General features: G+C 46.8%; 1 protein-coding gene across 3 annotated transcripts in view; it reads right to left on the bottom strand.

Annotated features, from left to right (window-relative positions):
* The window catches only part of SORCS1 (sortilin related VPS10 domain containing receptor 1), a 702,133-nt gene that overhangs the window by 79,183 nt on the left and 597,410 nt on the right, over nt 1-25,540 (bottom strand). For all 3 annotated transcript variants that reach the window (XM_077258071.1, XM_077258072.1, XM_077258073.1), the window contains exon 19: nt 16,595-16,781. In XM_077258071.1, the coding sequence (XP_077114186.1) occupies nt 16,595-16,781 (187 nt within the window). The remainder of the gene's footprint in view (nt 1-16,594; nt 16,782-25,540) is intronic.

The raw sequence follows: 25,540 nt of genomic DNA, 5'->3' as shown, positions 1-25,540 counted from the left end.
GCTTTGCATCGATCTCCCCTCTTGCCAATGCGTTGGCAACTGTCACAGGTCTGGCAGTACTGACGAACATCATAGGTTACCCCCGGCCAAAAGAAGTTTTGTGTCAGACGATGCCTGGTGCGACTGACGCCGAAGTGCCCAGCCAAGGGTATGTCATGAGAGATTCGCAGTAACTCCTGCCTATACTTCTTGGGAACTACCAGCTGTCGTTTTATAGTGGGGCTCGTCCCTGTGTGGTGCTGCTCTGTGATCCGGTAGAGGAGTCCCTGCTTCCATACAAACTGCTCCCCTTCCATTACTCCTCTCCCCTCCTGTGCCTTCCCACGATATCCCTCCAATGAAGGATCCTCAAGTAACTCCCTCTTAAATTCAGCTGGGGTGGCCCAAGAAATGTGTCTGGCTATGGGAATACGTGTAGGGCTGGGATGTCTTACCTGGGCCTCCTCTGAGTGTGATTCCGCCTCCGCAGCTCGAGCTTGTCTCCGCGTGGTCACAGGATATGTCTCAGCCAGAGGGGCAACCGAGAAGGCAGACAACATGGGCCCCAAGTCATTTCCCAGCAAGACGTCTGCAGGCAAATCATCAAGCCGACCTCAACAACGCCATCCCCGACTCCCCAGTTCAGGTGAATCCTGGCAGTGGGCAGTCGATGTATGGCTTCCCCTGCTACACAGACTGCCACTGTCCGGTCCGTCTTCTCTTGGTCCCGGACGAGATGTGGCTTCACAAGGGTCAAAGTTGCCCTGGAATCTCTTAGTCCCTGCATACGTTTCCCATTAACCCACACAACCTGTCAATGGTGTTGTCGATTATCTGCCCGGGCTGCCTGCATGGGGTCTACTTCATGCAGCACTTCCTCCATCTCTTCCACCCCCTGGTTAGTCGTAGCCCCCAATGTCGGGTCAGCTTCGCCTTGGTAGCAGTGTACAGCGGCCTGGCTGAAGGTAGCTGTTCCCGCCTCTGGCCACAGGGTATGCTGAGTCCGGTTGGGACATTGTCTTTGCAGGTGGCCCAGCTGATGGCAGGTGTGGCATCGCGCCCCAAGGGGACTGTGGTAGGCCGGGTTTTTAGCTGGTCCCCCTACCATCTTCTGTGGTTTGGGGGCCTCCAGGTCCATGGGCGGACCCCTAGTGACCATCTTTGATCCGGACAACTAAGGTCTCCTGGCATCATGATGTTCATCGGCCAGACAAGCGGCCTCGGCCAGACAAGCGGCCTCCTCAAGAGTCGTTGGCCACCTGTCCCGAAGCCATTTCTGTGTCTCGGGGGTTAGTCCATTAAAGAATCGTTCTAACAAGAACAGCTGGAGTGGTTGCTTGGCTCCCTTGTACCCACTGTAGCAGTGACCGCCGTAATTTACAGGCCCATTCAGCGTGGGTATCGGTTACGCGTTTTATAAGTCCGCGGAACTTTTGGCGGTATGCCTCTGGTGTCAGCGCATACCGGGCCAAGATCACTTCTTTGATCCACTCATAGTCCATACAGTCCTCATCAGGTACCGTGCGATAGGCGTCCGCTGCCCGGCCTGTCAGCTTGCTGGCCAGAATCTGAACCCGTTCATCTGGCTTCACTTGATGAAGGGCACACTGCCGCTCAAAGTCCTGCAGAAAGCCATCAATGTCTTCCTCTGCCTCCCCCAACTGTCGGAAGGCATTATACTGGATCTTTTTGTGGCTTACTGTTGAAGGTACCTGGTAGGAGGCCAGAGCTCCCCCTGCTCGCTGACTCTCCTCTCTCTCCGCTCTGCCATCTCCATCTTGGCCAGCTCCACTTTGGTCCGCTCTGCCATCTCCATCTTGGCTAGCTCTATCCTGGTCCGCTCGGCCATCTTTTCCTTCAGATCAGTACGCACATCAGCCACCACCTCTCGTATGAACTCTACTGCAGGGTTTGGGCCATAGAACGCCAGTCTGTTCTTTACCTCCCTCTGGAATTCAGTCTCCTCCACGTTCACATTGGGGGGTGCTGCACTGTCGCGATCCATGATGGCTGCTATCAAATCCGCATTTGTTTTGTTGCTGCCGATTAACCCTCGGGCTTCCACCAGATCTTTTAATGTAGTCCTCTTTAACTTCTGGTAGTTGTTTTCCATTCATTCCTTTCCTCCTGTAGACGGGGTATCACATCCCGCTGTCTGCCACCAGTGTAACGGGTACTACCGTGCTGGAGTACCTCTTTCAGTACCACCCCGTGTTTCAGGAGGTCCACTCTGCTTTGGCTGCAGTCTGAATGAAGGACACTGGCTGGAATTGCTTGATTACATGGGCGCATATAAAAGATCACTGCTTCTCCACGTATTTCCAGTGTGACAACACTTTACTCACAGGACACAAAATATATCACACAGATACAGAGGGCAGGCCAATTGAAAAGCGGCAGGCCAGACATACATTACAATAGCCGCAGGTGGCCGGAGCCTGCCGATATTTACTGTGGGAATTACAAAGGTGGGGGAGGTCAGAAGGGGGATATCTTGTCCCCTCTGCCCAGGGGCGCAGCCTGTGGGCTGACGCATTAGGGACATGCATCTCACATGGAACCTATTAAACCTACATATAACTGCACAACATATTCTGGGTGCTGTGGGGTTCTGTAGCAGGGACTCTGGATTTGCTTCCAAGCCGCCCGGACCCTGCCTGCCCTGTGATCTGGTGCCCTGGACTGTGGCTGCCTGAAGTCTTCAGTAAACCAGGTAAAGAGACTGCAAACCTGTGTCCTCGTTCTTTACTGCACTCCTCACCATCTTCCATCTACACACCGGGAGCCCTGGGGCTACACTTCACCTGTGGAAGTTATACCATCTAGCTGCCATAACATCACCCCAGAGGACCAAATACCACAGGTGGCGTCACAAACATAAACTCTTTTCACCAAATCCCTTTAAAGTCTTTCCCCATTTACATAGGCGCCCAGGGCCACGGACCGGGTCGCCGCCACCGTGACATCCCCCTGTGAACACCGGACCCGGTACCGGGTACCCCATGGCCCTGGCGGGCGACTCACCCATATGACTAGTCCTATACAGTGGCCATATGAATGATGCCACACATAAAGTCCATATGAATGATGCCACACATCCGGTCCATATGAATGATGCCACACATCCGACCCATATGAATGATGCCACACATCCGGTCCATGTGAATGATGCCACACATCCGATCCATATGAATGATGCCACACACGCGGTCCATATGAATGATGCCACACACGCGGTCCATATGAATGATGCCACACATCCAGTCCATATGAATGATGCCACACATCCGATCGATATGAATGATGCCACACATCCGGTCCATATGAATGATGCCACACATCCGGTCCATATGAATGATGCCACACATCCGATCGATATGAATGATGCCACACATCCGGTCCATATGAATTATGCCACACATCCGATCGATATGAATGATGCCACACATCCAGTCCATATGAATGATGCCACACATCCAGTCCATATGAATGATGCCACACATCCAGGCCATAAGAATGATGCCACACATCCAGGCCATATGAATGATGCCACACATCCAGGCCATAAGAATGATGCCACACATCCAGGCCATATGAATGATGCCACACATCCGATCCATATGAATGATGCCACACATCCGATCCATATGAATGATGCCACACATCCGATCCATATGAATGATGCCACACATCCGGTCCATGTGAATGATGCCACACATCCGATCCATATGAATGATGCCACACACGCGGTCCATATGAATGATGCCACACATGCGGTCCATATGAATGATGCCACACATCCAGTCCATATGAATGATGCCACACATCCGGTCCATATGAATGATGCCACACATCCGGTCCATATGAATGATGCCACACATCCGATCGATATGAATGATGCCACACATCCGGTCCATATGAATTATGCCACACATCCGATCGATATGAATGATGCCACACATTCGGTCCATATGAATGATGCCCCACATCCGGTCCATATGAATGATGCCACACATCCGGTCCATATGAATGATGCCACACATCCAGTCCATATGAATGATGCCACACATCCGGTCCATATGAATGATGCCACACATCCGACCCATATGAATGATGCCACACATCCGGTCCATGTGAATGATGCCACACATCCGATCCATATGAATGATGCCACACACGCGGTCCATATGAATGATGCCACACACGCGGTCCATATGAATGATGCCACACATCCAGTCCATATGAATGATGCCACACATCCGATCGATATGAATGATGCCACACATCCGGTCCATATGAATGATGCCACACATCCGGTCCATATGAATGATGCCACACATCCGATCGATATGAATGATGCCACACATCCGGTCCATATGAATTATGCCACACATCCGATCGATATGAATGATGCCACACATCCAGTCCATATGAATGATGCCACACATCCGGTCCATATGATTGATGCCACACATCCAGTCCATATGAATGATGCCACACATCCAGGCCATAAGAATGATGCCACACATCCAGGCCATATGAATGATGCCACACATCCGATCCATATGAATGATGCCACACATCCGATCCATATGAATGATGCCACACATCCGGTCCATATGAATGATGCCACACATCCGGTCCATATGAATGATGCCACACATCCGGTCCATATGAATGATGCCACACATCCAGTCCATATGAATGATGCCACACAAACGGTCCATATGATTGATGCCACACATCCGGTCCACATGAATGATGCCACACATCCGATCCATATGAATGATGCCACACATCCGGTCCATATGAATGATGCCACACATCCGGTCCATATGAATGATGCCACACATCCAGTCCATATGAATGATGCCACACATCCGGTCCATATGAATGATGCCACACATCCGGTCCATATGATTGATGCCACACATCCGATCCATATGAATGATGCCACACATCCGGTCCATATGAATGATGCCACACATCCGATCCATATGAATGATGCCACACATCCGATCCATATGAATGATGCCACACATCCGATCCATATGAATGATGCCACACATCCGATCCATATGAATGATGCCACACATCCGATCCATATGAATGATGCCACACATCCGGTCCATATGAATGATGCCACACATCCGATCCATATGAATGATGCCACACATCCGGTCCACATGAATGATGCCCCACATCCGGTCCATATGAATGATGCCACACATCTGACCGATATGAATGATGCCACACAAACGGTCCATATGAATGATGCCACACATCCGATCGATATGATGCCACACATCCGATCCATATGAATGATGCCACACATCCGATCCATATGAATGATGCCACACATCCGATCCATATGAATGATGCCACACAAACGGTCCATATGAATGATGCCACACATCCAGTCCATATGAATGATGCCACACATCCGATCCATATGAATGATGCCACACATCCGGTCCACATGAATGATGCCCCACATCCGACCGATATGAATGATGCCACACAAACGGTCCATATGAATGATGCCACACATCCAGTCCATATGAATGATGCCACACATCCGATCCATATGAATGATGCCACACATCCGGTCCACATGAATGATGCCACACATCCGATCCATATGAATGATGCCACACATCCGACCGATATGAATGATGCCACACATCCGGTCCATATGAATGATGCCACACATCCGGTCCATATGAATGATGCCACACATCCGATCCATATGAATGATGCCACACATCCGATCCATATGAATGATGCCACACATCCGATCCATATGAATGATGCCACACATCCGATCCATATGAATGATGCCACACAAACGGTCCATATGAATGATGCCACACATCCGGTCCACATGAATGATGCCACACATCCGGTCCATATGAATGATGCCACACAAACGGTCCATATGAATGATGCAACACATCCGGTCCATATGAATGATGCCACACATCCGGTCCATATGAATGATGCCACACAAACGGTCCATATGAATGATGCAACACATCCGGTCCATATGAATGATGCCACACATCCGGTCCATATGAATGATGCCACACATCCGGTCCACATGAATGATGCCACACATCCGGTCCACATGAATGATGCCACACATCCGATCCATATGAATGATGCCACACATCCGGTCCACATGAATGATGCCACACATCCGGTCCACATGAATGATGCCACACATCCGGTCCATATGAATGATGCCACACATCCGGTCCACATGAATGATGCCACACATCCGGTCCACATGAATGATGCCACACATCCGGTCCATATGAATGATGCCACACATCCAGCAAATAAAGTTGCCCGTTTTGCAAAATATAAAAAAAAGTGTGTGAAAATATTGGACACATATACAATTACTTGTGAGTAAAATGTTTGACTTGGGCCTGTGTCACCTGATGGGCATTAGGGGGCGCTACTTACCTGGGCCGGGTATGGCTGATATTGAGTATTTACTGTCTTTATCGCACAGTTCATACTATCACAGAGGATCAGTCGGCGCTTCGGACCCTCCAATATGTCAGACGGGGCATCCGCTAACAATGACTTACTCCGCCTGTCCATTGCCATCATCAGGGAGAATGAATGGGGCTTTGTGAAGCTGTCAGTAAAGTTACTTACTGCTGCAGTCAGATCTGTGATTGCCAATCAGAAGCTGAACCAGCGAAAGAGAAAAACGTCACCGCAGTGAACTGTAGCGTCTCTCGGCATTTATAAACCTCAGAAAAGCGTGGCGCATCAGGGTATTAAAGGATGAACGGCAGAGACCCCCGCAGTGAGCAGCAAAGACCCCGCAGTGAATGGCAGAGACCCCCACAGTGCTCCGATTAACACAGCCAAGCACACAAAGCGCTCAGTGCAAGAGCATGTCAGGACTGGAGCACGAGATGAATTATTCATTCAACAGTAGGTGGCGCTGCCTCGCTCCGAATACACGAATAATGCGGAATATGGTGAGATCTGAGGGAGAGGCACAACCTATACCATAATAACACCGGAGATGCCCAGGTTATACCAGCTGTACATATATCATTATATACAGGAGATACCCAGGTTATACCGGCTGTACATATATAATTATATACAGGAGATGCCCAGGTTATACCAGCTCTACATATATAATTATATACAGGAGATGCCCAGGTTATACCAGCTGTACATATATAACTATGTACAGGAGATGACCAGGTTATACCGGCTGTACATATATAATTATATACAGGAGATGCCCAGGTTATACCAGCTCTACATATATAATTATATACAGGAGATGCCCAGGTTATACCAGCTGTACATATATAATTATATACAGGAGATGCCCAGGTTATACCAGCTGTACATATATAATTATATACAGGAGATGCCCAGGTTATACCAGCTCTACATATATAATTATATACAGGAGATGCCCAGGTTATACCAGCTGTACATATATCATTATATACAGGAGATACCCAGGTTATACCAGCTGTACATATATAATTATATACAGGAGATGCCCAGGTTATACCAGCTCTACATATATAATTATATACAGGAGATGCCCAGGTTATACCAGCTGTACATATATAATTATATATAGGAGATACCCAGGTTATACCAGCTGTACATATATAATTATATACAGGAGATGCCCAGGTTATACCAGCTGTACATATATAATTATATACAGGACATGCCCGGGTTATACCGGCTGTACATATATAATTATATACAGGAGATGCCCAGGTTATACCAGCTGTACATATATAATTATATACAGGAGATACCCAGGTTATACCAGCTGTACATATATAATTATATATAGGAGATACCCAGGTTATACCAGCTGTACATATATAATTATATACAGGAGATGCCCAGGTTATACCAGCTGTACATATATAATTATATACAGGACATGCCCGGGTTATACCGGCTGTACATATATAATTATATACAGGAGATGCCCAGATTATACCGGCTGTACATATATAATTATATACAGGAGATGCCCAGGTTATTCCGGCTGTACATAAATAATTATATACAGGAGATGCCCAGGTTATACCAGCTGTACATATATAATTATATACAGGAGATGCCCAGGTTATACCAGCTGTACATATATAATTATATACAGGACATGCCCGGGTTATACCAGCTGTACATATATAATTATATACAGGAGATGCCCAGGTTATACCGGCTGTACATATATAATTATATACAGGAGATGCCCAGGTTATACCGGCTGTACATATATAATTATATACAGGAGATGCCCAGGTTATACCAGCTGTACATATATAATTATATACAGGAGATGCCCAGGTTTTACCGGCTGTACATATATAATTATATACAGGAGATGCCCGGGTTATACCAGCTGTACATATATAATTATATACAGGAGATGCCCAGGTTATACCGGCTGTACATATATAATTATATACAGGAGATGCCCAGGTTATACCAGCTGTACATATATACTTATATACAGGAGATGCCCAGGTTATACCAGCTGTACATATATAATTATATACAGGACATGCCCGGGTTATACCAGCTGTACATATATAATTATATACAGGAGATGCCCGGGTTATACCAGCTGTACATATATAATTATATACAGGAGATGCCCAGGTTATACCAGCTGTACATATATAATTATATACAGGACATGCCCGGGTTATACCAGCTGTACATATATAATTATATACAGGAGATGCCCAGGTTATACCGGCTGTACATATATAATTATATACAGGAGATGCCCAGGTTATTCCGGCTGTACATATATAATTATATACAGGAGATGCCCAGGTTATACCAGCTGTCCATATATAATTATATACAGGAGATGCCCAGGTTATACCAGCTGTACGTATATAATTATATACAGGAGATGACCAGGTTATACCAGCTGTACATATATAATTATATACAGGACATGCCTGGGTTATACCAGCTGTACATATATAATTATATACAGGAGATGCCCAGGTTATACCGGCTGTACATATATAATTATATACAGGAGATGCCCAGGTTATTCCGGCTGTACATATATAATTATATACAGGAGATGCCCAGGTTATACCAGCTGTCCATATATAATTATATACAGGAGATGCCCAGGTTATACCAGCTGTACGTATATAATTATATACAGGAGATGACCAGGTTATACCAGCTGTACATATATAATTATATACAGGAGATGCCCAGGTTATACCAGCTGTACATATATAATTATGTACAGGACATGCCCGGGTTATACCAGCTGTACATATATAATTATATACAGGAGATGCCCAGGTTATTCCGGCTGTACATATATAATTATATACAGGAGATGCCCAGGTTATACCAGCTGTCCATATATAATTATATACAGGAGATGCCCAGGTTATACCAGCTGTACGTATATAATTATATACAGGAGATGACCAGGTTATACCAGCTGTACATATATAATTATATACAGGAGATGCCCAGGTTATACCAGCTGTACATATATAATTATATACAGGACATGCCCGGGTTATACCAGCTGTACATATATAATTATATACAGGAGATGCCCAGGTTGTTCCGGCTGTACATATATAATTATATACAGGAGATGCCCAGGTTATACCAGCTGTCCATATATAATTATATACAGGAGATGGCCAGGTTATACCAGCTGTACGTATATAATTATATACAGGAGATGACCAGGTTATACCAGCTGTACATATATAATTATATACAGGAGATGCCCAGGTTATACCAGCTGTACATATATAATTATATACAGGACATGCCCGGGTTATACCAGCTGTACATATATAATTATATACAGGAGATGCCCAGGTTATTCCGGCTGTACATATATAATTATATACAGGAGATGCCCAGGTTATACCAGCTGTCCATATATAATTATATACAGGAGATGCCCAGGTTATACCAGCTGTACGTATATAATTATATACAGGAGATGCCCAGGTTATACCAGCTGTACATATATAATTATATACAGGAGATGCCCAGGTTATACCAGCTGTACATATATAATTATATACAGGACATGCCCGGGTTATACCAGCTGTACATATATAATTATATACAGGAGATGCCCAGGTTATACCGGCTGTACATATATAATTATATACAGGAGATGCCCAGGTTATTCCGGCTGTACATATATAATTATATACAGGAGATACCCAGGTTATACCGGCTGTACATATATAATTATATACAGGAGATGCCCAGGTTATACCAGCTGTACATATATAATTATATACAGGAGATACCCAGGTTATACCGGCTATACATATATAATTATATACAGGAGATGGCCAGGTTATACCAGCTGTACATATATAATTATATACAGGAGATGCCCAGGTTATACCAGCTGTACATATATAATTATATACAGGAGATACCCAGGTTATACCAGCTGTACATATATAATTATATACAGGAGATGCCCGGGTTATACCAGCTGTACATATATAATTATATACAGGAGATGCCCAGGTTATACCAGCTGTACATATATAATTATATACAGGAGATGCCCGGGTTATACCAGCTGTACATATATAATTATATACAGGAGATACCCAGGTTATACCAGCTGTACATATATAATTATATACAGGAGATAGTCAGGTTATACCGGCTGTACATATATAATTATATACAGGAGATACCCGGGTTATACCAGCTGTAGATATATAATTATATACAGGAGATGCCCGGGTTATACCAGCTGTACATATATAATTATATACAGGAGATACCCGGGTTATACCAGCTGTACATATATAATTACATACAGGAGATGTCCAGGTTATACCAGCTGTACATATATAATTATATACAGAAGATGCCCATGTTATACCAGCTGTACATATATAATTATATACAGGAGATGCTCAGGTTATACCAGCTGCACATATATAATTATATACAGGAGATGCCCAGGTTATACCAGCTGTACATATATAATTATATATAAGAGATGCCCAGGTTATAGCAGCTGTACATATATAATTATATACAGGAGATACCCAGGTTATACCAGCTGTACATATATAATTATATACAGGAGATACCCAGGTTATACCAGCTGTACATATATAAATATATACAGGAGATGTCCAGGTTATACCAGCTGTACATATATAATTATATACAGAAGATACCCAGGTTATACCAGCTGTACATATATAATTATATACAGGAGATACCCAGGTTATACCAGCTGTACATATATAATTATATACAGGAGATACCCAGGTTATACCAGCTGTACATATATAAATATATACAGGAGATGTCCAGGTTATACCAGCTGTACATATATAATTATATACAGGAGATACCCAGGTTATACCAGCTGTACATATATAATTATATATAAGAGATGCCCAGGCTATTCCAGCTGTACATATATAATTATATACAGGAGATGCCCAGGTTATACTAGCTGTACATATATAATTATATACAGGAGATACCTGGGTTATACCAGTTGTACATATATAATTATATACAGGAGATGCCCAGGTTATACCAGCTGTACATATATAATTATATACAGGAGATGCCCGGGTTATACCAGCTGTACATATATAATTATATACAGGAGATGCCCAGGTTATACCGGCTGTACATATATAATTATATACAGGAGATACCCAGGTTATACCAGCTGTACATATATAATTATATACAGGAGATAGTCAGGTTATACCGGCTGTACATATATAATTATATACAGGAGATACCCGGGTTATACCAGCTGTAGATATATAATTATATACAGGAGATGCCCGGGTTATACCAGCTGTACATATATAATTATATACAGGAGATACCCGGGTTATACCAGCTGTACATATATAATTACATACAGGAGATGTCCAGGTTATACCAGCTGTACATATATAATTATATACAGAAGATGCCCATGTTATACCAGCTGTACATATATAATTATATACAGGAGATGCTCAGGTTATACCAGCTGCACATATATAATTATATACAGGAGATGCCCAGGTTATACCAGCTGTACATATATAATTATATATAAGAGATGCCCAGGTTATAGCAGCTGTACATATATAATTATATACAGGAGATACCCAGGTTATACCAGCTGTACATATATAATTATATACAGGAGATACCCAGGTTATACCAGCTGTACATATATAAATATATACAGGAGATGTCCAGGTTATACCAGCTGTACATATATAATTATATACAGAAGATACCCAGGTTATACCAGCTGTACATATATAATTATATACAGGAGATACCCAGGTTATACCAGCTGTACATATATAATTATATACAGGAGATACCCAGGTTATACCAGCTGTACATATATAAATATATACAGGAGATGTCCAGGTTATACCAGCTGTACATATATAATTATATACAGGAGATACCCAGGTTATACCAGCTGTACATATATAATTATATATAAGAGATGCCCAGGCTATTCCAGCTGTACATATATAATTATATACAGGAGATGCCCAGGTTATACTAGCTGTACATATATAATTATATACAGGAGATACCTGGGTTATACCAGTTGTACATATATAATTATATACAGGAGATGCCCATGTTATACCAGCTGTACATATATAATTATATACAGGAGATGCCCAGGTTATACTGGCTGTAGTAGACCAGCCTAGGTTATTCCAGCGTGCTCTATTTCACAACATACATGCCGATCTTTATCTTACAGCAGGGGAGGGGAACCTCAGGTCCATGGGCTGTTTATGTCTCTTACTGGACTTTTTCCAGGGACTGTGGGGCCGTATTTGCCACTAGGCACTTGAGGGTACGTGCCTAGGGCGGGACGATGGGGGGGGGGGGTCTTCCCTTAACAAGCGATTTTTTCCGTTTTGTTTTTTTAATTAAAGTCCGGGGTCACCTCCCGACCGACCACCCCCCCCCCCCGGCCGCCCGCCCACCTGCCGCCTGCCCACTTCCTTGAAAACTTCATACTCACCCTACTCCAGCGATGCTTGGTCTCAGCGCCGGCATCTCATCCTGTGTGAGCAGTCACATGGTACCACTCATTAAGGTGATGAATATGGACACATATTCATGGCCTTAATGAGCGATACCACGTGACCGCTCACGCAGGAAGAAGGTGCTGCGCCGGGACAGATATGGAGGGATGGTCGGCGCGGTGTGGGAAAGGTGAGTATGACAGCCAGGGAGGACGGGGGGAGGATGAAGGAGGACGGGGAGCTAAGCCATGCAAGATGGGAGCAGGGAGCCGAGCCATGCATACAGGAGGGAAGATGAGCCATGCATACAGGATGGGAGGGGTGGTGAGATGAGCCATGCATACAGGATGGGAGGGGGGGTGAGATGAGCCATGCATACAGGATGGGAGGGGGGTGAGATGAGCCATGCATACAGGATGGGAGGGGGGCTGATGAGCCATGCATACAGGATGGGAGGGGGGCTGATGAGCCATGCATACAGGATGGGAGGGGGGTGAGATGAGCCATGCATACAGGATGGGAGGGGGGTGAGATGAGCCATGCATATAGGATGGGAGGGGGGTGAGATGAGCCATGCATAAAGGATGGGAGGGGGGCTGATGAGCCATGCATACAGGATGGGAGGGGGGGTGAGATGAGCCATGCATACAGGATGGGAGGGGGGTGAGATGAGCCATGCATACAGGATGGGGGGGTGAGATAAGCCATGCATAAAGGATGGGAGGGGGGCTGATGAGCCATGCATACAGGATGGGAGGGGGGCTGATGAGCCATGCATACAGGATGGGAGGGGGGTGAGATGAGCCATGCATACAGGATGGGAGGGGGGTGAGATGAGCCATGCATATAGGATGGGGGGTGAGATGAGTCATGCATACAGGATGGGAGGGCGGTGAGATGAGCCATGCATACAGTATGGGTGGGAGATGAGCTGTGCATACAGGATGGGGGGGTGAGATGAGCCATGCATGCAGGATGGGAGGGGGTGAGATGAGCCATGCATACAGGATGGGAGGGGGGGAGATGTGTCATGGATCCCAATGGCTGGGGATCACACTGGACAAGCAAAATAACATAAATAACGGACGAGCTCTAGGGTGATGGAACCTGGGCTGACCGCTGCCCTACTCCTGACAAACACAACTAGAAATAGCCAGGGAGCGTGCCTACATTGATTCTAGACGCCACGCGCCAGCCTAAGAGCTAACTAGCACTGCAGAGGAAATAAAGACCTAGCTTGCCTCCAGAGGAATGAACCCCAAAAGGTATAGTTGCCCCCCACATGTATTGACGGTGAAATGAGAGGAAGGCACGCACATAGAGATGAAAATAGATTTTAGCAAAATGAGGCCCGCTATAACTAGAAAGCAGAATGATACAAAAGGGGTCTGAGCGGTCAGCAAAAAACCCTAATCAAAAACCATCCTGAGATTACAAGAACCCATGTGCCAACTCATGGCACATGGGGAGAACCTCAGTCCACTAGAGCTACCAGCTAGCATAGAGTCATAATTAGCAAGCTGGACAAAAAACCAAACAACTGAAAAACAAAACTTAGCTTATCCTGAGAGATCTGGGAGCAGGTAGTCAGGAACCAAACAGAGCACATCTGAGTACATTGATAGCCGGCAAGGGAATGACAGGAAAGCCAGGTTAAATAGGAAACACCCAGCCTCTGATGGACAGGTGGAAACCAGAGACCGCAACCCACCAAAGTCACCCAGTACCAGCCGTAACCACCAGAGGGAGCCCAAAAATAGAATCCACAACAGACATGAGCCATGCATACAAGATGGGAGGGGGGAGATGAGCCATGCATACAAGATGGGAGGGGGGAGATGAGCAATGCATACAAGATGGGAGGGGGGGGCATTATACAGTATGGAGCATCATGTGTGGCCATTATACAGTATAACAGTAAAATGCACTGTGTGGCCATTATACAGTATGGAGCATCATTTGTGGCCATTATACAGTATAGAGCACTGTGTGGCCATTATGCAGTATTGAGCATCATGTGGGCCCATTATAGAGTATGGAGCATCATGTGTGGCCATTATACAGTATGGAGCACTGTGTGGCCATTATACAGTATAGAGCACTGTGTGGCCATTATACAGTATTGAGCATCATGTGGGGCCATTATACAGTATGGAGCACTGTGTGGCCATTATACAGTATGGAGCACTGTGTGGCCATTATGCAGTATTGAGCATCATGTGGGCCCATTATAGAGTATGGAGCATCATGTGTGGCCATTATACAGTATGGAGCATCATGTGTGGCCATTATACAGTATAGAGCACTGTGTGGCCATTATACTGTACGCAGCATCATGTGGGGTCGTTATACAGTATGGAGCACTGTGTGGCCATTATGCAGTATTGAGCATCATGTGGGCCCATTATAGAGTATGGAGCATCATGTGTGGCCATTATACAGTATGGAGCATCATGTGTGGCCATTATACTGTACGCAGCATCATGTGGGGTCGTTATACAGTATGGAGCACTGTGTGGCCATTATACAGTATGGAGCACTGTGTGGCCATATATTTTTTTTGCTTATAATTATTGTTTATCAAACAGTGTGATCAGCAGTGCTAAATGGGTGTGGTTGGAGCGTGGATATGGGTGGGCCATAAGTGATCCGTTACGCGGCAGATGCAGAAAAACTGACGGATCTGCTGCAAAAGGCGACTTTCACAACAGCGATTCTTGCTTAAGTCACTGCCGATAGTGTCATACTCACCAATGGGGGAAGCAGCACTAAAAGTGCCTAGGGCAGCAGAAACTCAAAATACGGCCCTGACTGTGGTACTTGGGCTGGTGGCTGTATTTTGATGGCCGCTGGCCCATTGACTTCCTCTTGCTCTATGAGCAGTGTTCACTATTGAACTCTGAGACTCGTGTAATGAAACATGTTAGTCCTGACACCAGGTCCAGCGTCAGGACTTTGTGGGTGGAATTATTGTGCCGTCTGTACGGCCTCTGCAGGACGGTAGAAATATCCAAATGGCCTTTCGGAGGAAATAGCTTCCCCACCAGTCTTACAGTGTATCCGCGCGTCATATCTTCACTATGTAATATTCCAAATACTCGTGTCCTGTAATATGAAAGCAGGGCAATCGGGCGACTCCTCGCACCACACAAGGGCCGCCGCTGCCCCGTGCACTCGTCACCTCCTATAACTTGTATCCTTCAGCCTTAGGCTGAGATTCCTGAGGAACACTGCCAGAATCTGGTGTCTGACTATCCACCATCACATGTACAGCAGGTCATAACAGCCAGAGGGGCTTCATTGGGCGCTAACACACTGGTGATGAAGGGGTGAAGAATCCTGAGACAGCTGGAGTCAGACAAGTGGCATTTTGTGCTCAGCTCACCACTTGCTGTGTTGCCATGTTGGCTTCCTATACGGTTCTTGTTGGACTAGTTTGTTGCAAACAGCAGAACGTTTCTACATTTTTCAAATAACAGGGAATTTAGAATGGAGTCAGTCCTTCTGATTGCTCCCGCACATGACTGAGCACTTACCTGTTATATGCAGATAAAGCACAGAACTCTCCGAGCCCAGGCTGTTGTCTACTTGCACCAGAACTCTGAAGATGCCCACGCTCTGATAGATATGCTTGACCCCGTCTTCTGTGGCACTGAGGTTGGCATAGGAAGCCGCTATGCCATCACCAAAGTCTACCTGAATGTTAGTTCTCTGGATGTCTCCCTATAAACAGAGAAAGGATTAAGAAAGAAGACAAGAGGCGACGGTGGTCTTCTCAAAGAGAATGCGACATGCGCAGGATTTCTAAGGGGGCAGCAGTGACCGAAAGGAAGCCAGCGCTGCAATCAATGCAGTCAGGGGCAGGATTAGTTTAGAAAACGCGCGTTGGGGCCGACAGCATTTGGTCCCAGGTGGAAACTATGGGTGAGAGCACTGTTTAATGTAGTTTTGGCTCTCTTAAAGCGGTATACACCTTATTACTAAGTTAGTGACATACACCTCTTTAGGCTGTGTGCACACCTTCTGGATTTTTCGCGTTTTTTCGCTATAAAACCGAGAAAAAAACGCATCCATTAAGAATCCTATTAATAGAATGCAATCTGCAATTTTTGTGCACATGTTGCGTTTTTTTCCACGAAAAAAACACATGCGGATTTCCTGCAGAAAAAGTCTGGTTTTGTTCAGGAAATTTCTGCAAAGAATCCTGACGTGTGCACATAGCCTTAATGTTGATCTCTTTCACATGTTTTTCAACAAGAATTCTTTTTTCCTTATGGGAGCATCAACTTCATAGGCGCTGGCACCTGATGAGATTTGCTGCTATTTTTTGGTCTTCCCATCCACTATATTAACTGTGGACCTTATGCTTTACACCGGTGTAATTCCACCATCCACTTTGTCCTTTAATGTGATTTTTGCAATTTTTTTGTGTTAAAAATATATTTTGTGAATAAACTTTTGACATTTTTTTATCTGGGTTTGCTCTTTTTTCTTCTTTGCGTATTTACTTTAGAAAATAGATGGATTAAATTTTCAGGCGTCATGTGACCCCGCCTTCTTTATTTCTGGCAACCCCCCTATGACTCCCATCCCTCTTCTTTATTTCCAGCCACCCAACTATGGCTACCACCCCTCTTATTTATTTCTGGCCACCCCCCATGACTCCCACCCCTCTTATTTATTTCTGGCCACCCCCCTATGACTCCTACCCCTCTTATTTATTTCTGGTCACCCCTCATGACTCCCACCCCTCTTCTTTATTTCCGGACACTCCCCATGATTCCCATCGCTCTTCTTTATTTCCGGCCACTCCTTTATGACTCCCACCCCTCTTCTTTATTTCCGGACACTCCCCATGATTCCCACCCCTCTTCTTTATTTCCAGCTACTCCTTTATGACTCCCACCCCTCTTCTTTATTTCCGGCCATTCCTTTATGACTCCCACCCCTCTTCTTTATTTCCGGCCACTCCTTTATGACTCCCACCCCTCTTCTTTATTTCCAGCTACTCCTTTATGACTCCCACCCCTCTTCTTTATTTCCGGCTACTCCTTTATGACTCCCACCCCTCTTCTTTATTATCGTGCTATGTTGCACCCAGGATACAGTGTTGCACAGATACGTTGTCACGCCTGGACCCAGCTATGTTAATGTTGCAGCAATGCAGAGAGACATTTTATATGTTTGCAGCAGAAATAATAAAGGATTTCTGTGCATGAATGTCAATGTGAAATAAGAAGTTCCCGCTTTTATTATTGGTTATGCACACGAGTTGCCAAGAATAAAACTGACTATTCTTCCCCCGGCGCCGCGTATATTAATTGGAGAGCAGATATGGGAAAAAGAAATCTTTATTGATAATAAAAATTATGGATTTCTTCTCCGGGAACATCATTGATTATCGCAGCACCTGAAATATCCGTGAAAAAGCCAAATCATATTTTCGGAACTAACCTTTATGTTTCTTTAGTCTTAAAAGAGCCAAATCTTAAAATCGTGAAAGGTCAGAAAACGTTCATAGCGGGGAGTAAAATCCATGTAATATTCCATGAACCGGGGAGTAAAATCCATGTAATATTCCGAGAACCGGGACACGAGAGCATGAGGTACTGAAATAGTGTTCCCTGACAATCCCCACTACACACTGACAATCCCCGCTACACACCGACAACCTCCGGTACACACCGACAATCCCTGCTACACACTGACAATCTCTGCTACACACAGGCAATCTTCTTTATTTCTGGCCATCCCCCATGACTCCAACCCCTCTTCTTTGTTTCCGGCCACCACCTATGACTCCCACCCATCTTCTTTATTTCTGGCCTCCCCCTATAACTCCTACCTGTTGTCACGATCCAATTTTGGATTTGTTAGTATAGAAAAGTAGGAGACAAAAAAAGCGCAAATAGGGTCTTATCCCCAGGATTGCTTCTAATCAATTATGAGAGAACTGCTCACCTGGTGGTACACAGTAAAAGCGTGTAGTTGTCAGCTGCTGCAGATCCACAGGTCGGCGCTGCGACCTCTTAGAGACGTTATAATAGATGAGTGTGGATAAAATCCGCGCTGCTGTGACAAATAATGGATCCAGATATAGTTGTAAGGTGTTCGGGTGGTTTATTCAACGCGTTTCGAAGCTCATGGCTTCTTCTTCAGGAAGTTTCCACACAAAGGCATATCTTTGTGTGGAAACTTCCTGAAGAAGAAGCCATGAGCTTCGAAACGCGTTGAATAAACCACCCGAACACCTTACAACTATATCTGGATCCATTATTTGTCACAGCAGCGCAGATTTTATCCACATTCATCTATTATAATTTTGGATTTGTGGCAGATCTGGTTTTCCTCAGTTTAATTAGACCTTTTTTCCTTTTTGGTCATCGGAGGTTAAATGGCACCTGTCACCCCATTTTTTCGGTATGAGATAAAAATACCGTTAAATAGGGCCTGAGCTGTGCATTACAATAGTGTATTTTGTGGACCCCGATTCCCCACCTATGCTGCCGAAATACGTTACCGAAGTAGTCGTTTTCGCCTGTCAATCAGGCTGGTCAGGTCAAAAGGGTGTGGTGTCCTCCCCCAGATCTTGCGTAGTGTTCCGTTGGTGGCGTAGTGGTGTGCGCATGCCCAAGGTCCCGAATCATCTGCCACTGCCAGGTGTGTGAAAACAACAGCGATGTCCGTTATTCCATTGGTGGTCGGTGGGCGCGGCCATCTTGCTTTGGCCGCAGAATCGGCGCTCTGCTGGCCGCGGCTTCAGGAAAATGGCCGCGGGCATCCGCGCGTGCGCAGATGGCTATCGCGGCGGCCATTTTCGTGAAGCAGAATTCGCATCTCAGCTTCACGAAAATGGCCGCCGCGATAGCCATCTGCGCACGCGCGGATGCCCGCGGCCATTTTCCTGAAGCCGCGGCCAGCAGAGCGCCGATTCTGCGGCCAAAGCAAGATGGCCGCGCCCACCGACCACCAATGGAATAACGGACATCGCTGTTGTTTTCACACCCCTGGCAGAGGATTCGGGACCTTGGGCATGCGCACACCACTACGCCACCAACGGAACACTACGCAAGATCTGGGGGAGGACACCACACCTTTTTGACCTGACCATCCTGATTGACAGGCGAAAACGACTACTTCGGTAATGTATTTCGGCAGCATAGGTGGGGAATCGGGGTCCACAAAATACACTATTGTAATGCACAGCTCAGGCCCTATTTAACGGTATTTTTATCTCATACCGAAAAAACGGGGTGACAGGTGCCCTTTAATGCAGTTTTCCCCCTCCAGTGGCCGCTGGTGTTATTGCATTGCTGCTAGGTCAGCTGATGCTTGTAGTGACCACTCCCTCCATCTTTTAAGAGGTCACCTGGTTCATCAGCTGACTCTCGGTGTTAGTTCATTCTTCAGCGACCAAGCTGGGAGTAGGAGCTTGCTGGGAACTGTTGTTCTACTGCTGTGTCCAGTGAATCTGGTGTTTCTTCCTGCTGCGCGGTACCTTGCAGCATTAAGCTAAGTGTTGTTTACCTTTACCTTGTCTGTATTTCCTTACCCCGTGTTGCATTAGTGCAGCGGTGGGACCAGTGCTCTCACCTGCCAGTTCCCTACCTAGGAATAGGTGCAGGGCAAGTGAGGGACTAGGTATCCTGGTCGGCGACGGGTTGAAAGAACCCGTATAGGGACGGTAGCGAGATCAGGGCACATCTGCAGGCCAGTGCAGGAGGTGCCCATTCCCCCAGTCCCTACCGACAGGGCCCACCGTTGTAATTGTGTCCCTGGTGTTCCCTTGTGTGTTGTGCTGTTCGTGACAGACCTACGGTTGGGTCGTTTTATACCGGGTCAGTCACTCAGTGACATTAACACCGACCGTCACATTTTTTCTGGTGAGCCATGGCCCAAATGCAGGCCTTTGCCCAATTACTGCAGACTCTCACCGATGAGTGTAAGGTGCTGCGTGGTGAGGTGGTGCAGCAGCTGCAGCACTTTTTGGGATTCTGGGCCTCGGCTCAGGTACAGGCTCTACCAGAACCCAAGATATCTCTCCCTGACAGGTTTTCTGGAGGGAGAGATACATTTTTGTTTTTTAAGGAGGCCTGCAAGTTATACTTCAGGCTCCGCCCTCGTTCATCAGGGAGTGAGGAACAACGGGTGGGAATCATCGTTTCCCTTCTTAAAGGTGATCCCCAATCCTGGGCCTTCTCCCTGCCGACTGCTTCGCCATCTCTACGGTCAGTGGACGAGTTTTTTGCAGCTCTGGCGCTGGTGTATGGTGACCCAGACGGCGTCTCCTTGGCGGAATCCCGACTCCGTAAGATCAAGCAGGGGGGTCGGCTGGCTGAGGAGTACTGTTCAGAGTTCAGGAGGTGGGCCACTGACACACAGTGGAATGACCCGGCCCTTAGGAGCCATTTTGTGCAGGGTCTGTCCCCTAGGTTGCAGGATACTCTTGTGCAGTACGCCGCCCCCAAGTCGTTGAAGGCCGCCATGTCCCTTGCCATCTGGGTGGATAGACGCTTGAGGGAGAGGCATACACCAAATGTGCCCCCTGTAGTCCTTGCTATGGAGGAGGACACACCTGACCAGGCGGACGAACCCATGCAGGTGGGAGGAGTTGGTTCCCAAACGGGGTTGTCTGAGGTTCGCCGTGGTGTGGGGGCATGTTTTTACTGTGGGCAGACTGGTCATTTTATCAATGTCTGCCCAGCTCACGCCAAAATTCCTGTTCCATCTAAAAAGCCGCGTCCCCCTGGATGTGTGGAAGGAAGCGACCAGGGAGTGTATATTTCCTCCATTTTCTCGTCTCAGGGTACCTTACCTGCTGAGGTGGTTGTTGGTGGGGTAACTGAGAATGTTCCGGTTCTTGTGGACAGTGGAGCAGGAGTCAATTTGGTGGATGCTCATTTTGTCCAGACCCATGGCCTGATGAGTAGGTCGCTAGCTAGACCCCTAAACGTCCAGGCCATTGACTCTGCCCCGCTCAGCCAGGGGAGCATTACCCAAGTCGTAGACAATATACATCTGCGTATAGGGGCTTGTCATGAAGAGTCCCTGTCATGCTACGTCTTGGAGGGCATACCAACTCCCAAGGTCTTAGGTCTCCCTTGGTTGAAAAGACACAACCCGGTCATAGACTGGCAGTCCAGAGAAGTAGTCAGCTGGGGTCAGTCGTGTGAGGACTGCTGGCCCGGAACTACGATCTCTGCCGTCCTTCTACAACCTACCCCTTCTTCTCCAGTGGGGGCAGTAGAGGTGCTTGAAGGGAGTAGGGGCAAGACTCTACCCTCACTACATTCTAACCCAGTATGTCAGAGACCTCTTAGGAGGAGGGGTCAGAGGAGGGTGGTGGGTCCCTCGATGCTTAGTGGGGAAGTGAGTTTGGTGACACAGGGGGACGCCTCTGTTGTCGGTTCTGTAAAGAGTTCACCATCTTGTGGCAGACGCATGCATGAAAATAAACGTTCAGGTCCGGACCTGTGTGTGAATGATTACATGTGGGTGTCCACCAAAAATATCAGGTGGAAGTGTGGAACTGGAATCTGGAGTTCAAGGGTAATCGGGCCATATCGGGTGTCAGCCATTGTCAGTCCGAAGACTTAATGTTAGGGCTAGCGGAACGCATCGAATAAATAGAGATGTTTTATTGATATTGGTGCGTTCGCAGCTCGGGGTCCACCGTGCAGGAGTACCTGCTGCTAGCAACGGCGGCACGATATGGCGGTATGGACTAACTCAGTTACTTCACCGAGTAGTCATGAAAGAAAAGCACTGTGCCCTGTTAGACTCTCACAGAGGCACAGGCTAACTGCCCACACAGAGAGCAGTCAGTGGTCACGCATGCACACAAAACTCCTCGCCGGAGGTGCCAGCATTCTAGGGGCTTATTTCAGCCGGGTCCCTGAACACATTCAAACACAAACTCCTCGCCGGAGGTGCCAGCATTCTAGGGGCTTATTTCAGCCGGGTCCCTGAACACACTCTCACGTGACCACACTGGCGCAAAGCACTTAACAAAGAACAATACTAGCGCATGGCCGTGCAGTCATGCGAACCTTAAATAGCTGCAGCACGTACAGGACCTTCCTAGAAGGACCAATGAGAAGCTACACCAGAGCGTGAGCACCTACAGGACCTTCCTGAAGGACCAATGGCCCCAGCTGCAGTATCTGATCATGTGACCCGCGATCTCCACTGAGAGATCTTACTCTGGGCATGCTCAGAATGAGCAAAGCAGGACTTAGACCCAGAAGCGTCTGCTCGCCGCTGCCCAACACCGACTTCAATGGCAGAAGCAGGAAAGGCAGCAGTAACTCTTAGCACAGAGTCAGACTGAGCGAGACGCTGGGACCGATGTCTCTGCTGAGCAGGCTCCACTGCGGCAGGAGAAGAATGGGAGACCGCAGCAGAGATTGCCTGAGATTCCCCCTGTGCAGAGGAGGGAACTTGACCCCTAACACCAGTTGGAGTTACCCTCAGTAATGCCCATACACAACTCATTCCACAGGGTGGCGCTCTGGAGATTTGTGCTGCCTACGTTGTCATCTCTATTGTGCTGTGTCAAACGTAAACCTGAGTGTCAGGTGACTGAGGAGGTGAACTCTGGTGAATCGAGACGTTCTCATTGTAGGTTGTGAGCTTGAGGGTTCAGAGGCCCCTCATTGAAAGGGGGGTACTGTCACGATCCAATCTTGGATTTGTGGCAGATCTGGTTTACCTCAGTTTAAGATCTTTTTTCCTTTTTGGTCATCAGGGGTTAATGCAGTTTTCCCCCTCCCGTGGCCGCTGGTGTTATTGCATTGCTGCTGGGTCAGCTGATGTTTGTGGTGACCACTCCCTCCATCCTTTAAGAGGTCACCTGGTTCATCAGCTGACTGTTGGTGTTAGTTCATTCTTCAGCGACCAAGCTGGGAGTAGGAGCTTGCTGGGAACTGTTGTTCTACCGCTGTGTCCAGTGAATCTGGTGTTTCTTCCTGTGGTGCCTTGCAGCATTAAGCTAAGTGTGGTTTTCCTTTACCTTGTCTGTATTTCCTTACCCCGTGTTGTATTAGTGCAGCGGTGGGACCAGTACTGTCACCTGCCAGTTCCCTACTTAGGGATAGGTGCAGGGCAAGTGAGGGACTAGGTATCCTGGTCGGCGACGGGTTGAAAGAACCCATATAGGGACAGTAGCAAGATCAGGGCACATCTGCAGGCCAGTGCAGGAGGTGCCCATTCCCCCAGTCCCTACAGACAGGGCCCACCGTTGTAATTGTGTCCCCGGTGTTCCCTTGTGTTGTGCTGTTCGTGACAGACCTACAGTTGGGTCATTTTATACCGAGTCAGTCACTCCGTGACACCTGTACTGCAAACAGACAATCCCCACTACACACACACCGACAATCTCCACTACTTACCGACAATCCCTGCTACACACGACAATCTCCACTACACACCAATAATCCCCGCTATACACAGACAATCCCCGCTACACACCGACCATCCCCGCTACACACGTCAATCTCCGCTACACACTGACAATCTCCGCTACTTACCGAAAATCCCCGCTACACAGAGACAGTTCTCCTTACACAACAACAATTCCCGTTACACACCGATAATCCCCGCAACACATAACAAACCCTGCAACACACTGACAATCCCTGCTACACAGAGACAATCTCCGTTACACACCGACAATCCCCTCTACACACTGACAATCCCCATTACACACAAACAATCCCCGCTACACATCGACAATCCCAGCTACACACCAACAATCTCCACTACACATGGACAATCCCCGCTATACACTAACAGTAATGGGAGACACTCATCACAATATAATGCTGTCTGAGTGTCAGCGTCATTATCCTCTACCCCCAGTGTCAGTGTCATTATCCTGTACCCCGAGTGTCAGTGTCATTATCCTGTACCCCGAGTGTCAGTGTCATTATCCTGTACCCCCAGTGTCAGTGTCATTATCCTGTACCCCGAGTGTCAGTGTCATTATCCTGTACAACCAGTGTCAGTGTCATCACCCTGTACCCCGAGTGTCAGTGTCATTATCCTGTACCCCCAGTGTCAGTGTCATTATCCTGTACCCTCAGTGTCATTATCCTGTACCCCCAGTGTCAGTGTCATTATCCTGTACCCCCAGTGTCAGTGTCATTATCCTGTACCCCGAGTGTCAGTGTCATTATCCTGTACCCCAGTGTCAGTGTCATTATCCTGTACCCCCAGTGTCAGTGTCATCATCCTGTACCCCCAGTGTCAGTGTCATTATCCTGTACCCCGAGTGTCATTATCCTGTACCCCAAGTGTCAGTGTCATTATCCTGTTCCCCGAGTGTCAGTGTCATTATCCTGTACCCCCAGTGTCAGTGTTATTATCCTGTACCCCCAGTGTCAGTGTTATTATCCTGTACCCCCAGTGTCAGTGTCATTATCCTGTACCCCGAGTGTCAGTGTCATCATCCTGTACCCCCAGTGTCAGCGTCATTATCCTGT

The sequence above is a fragment of the Ranitomeya variabilis genome, chromosome 4 (genome assembly GCF_051348905.1).
Source record: "Ranitomeya variabilis isolate aRanVar5 chromosome 4, aRanVar5.hap1, whole genome shotgun sequence".
Taxonomy (NCBI): domain Eukaryota; kingdom Metazoa; phylum Chordata; class Amphibia; order Anura; family Dendrobatidae; genus Ranitomeya; species Ranitomeya variabilis.
Note: the sequence above shows the minus strand (reverse complement) of the source record. Positions and strands in the feature narration are given on the sequence as shown.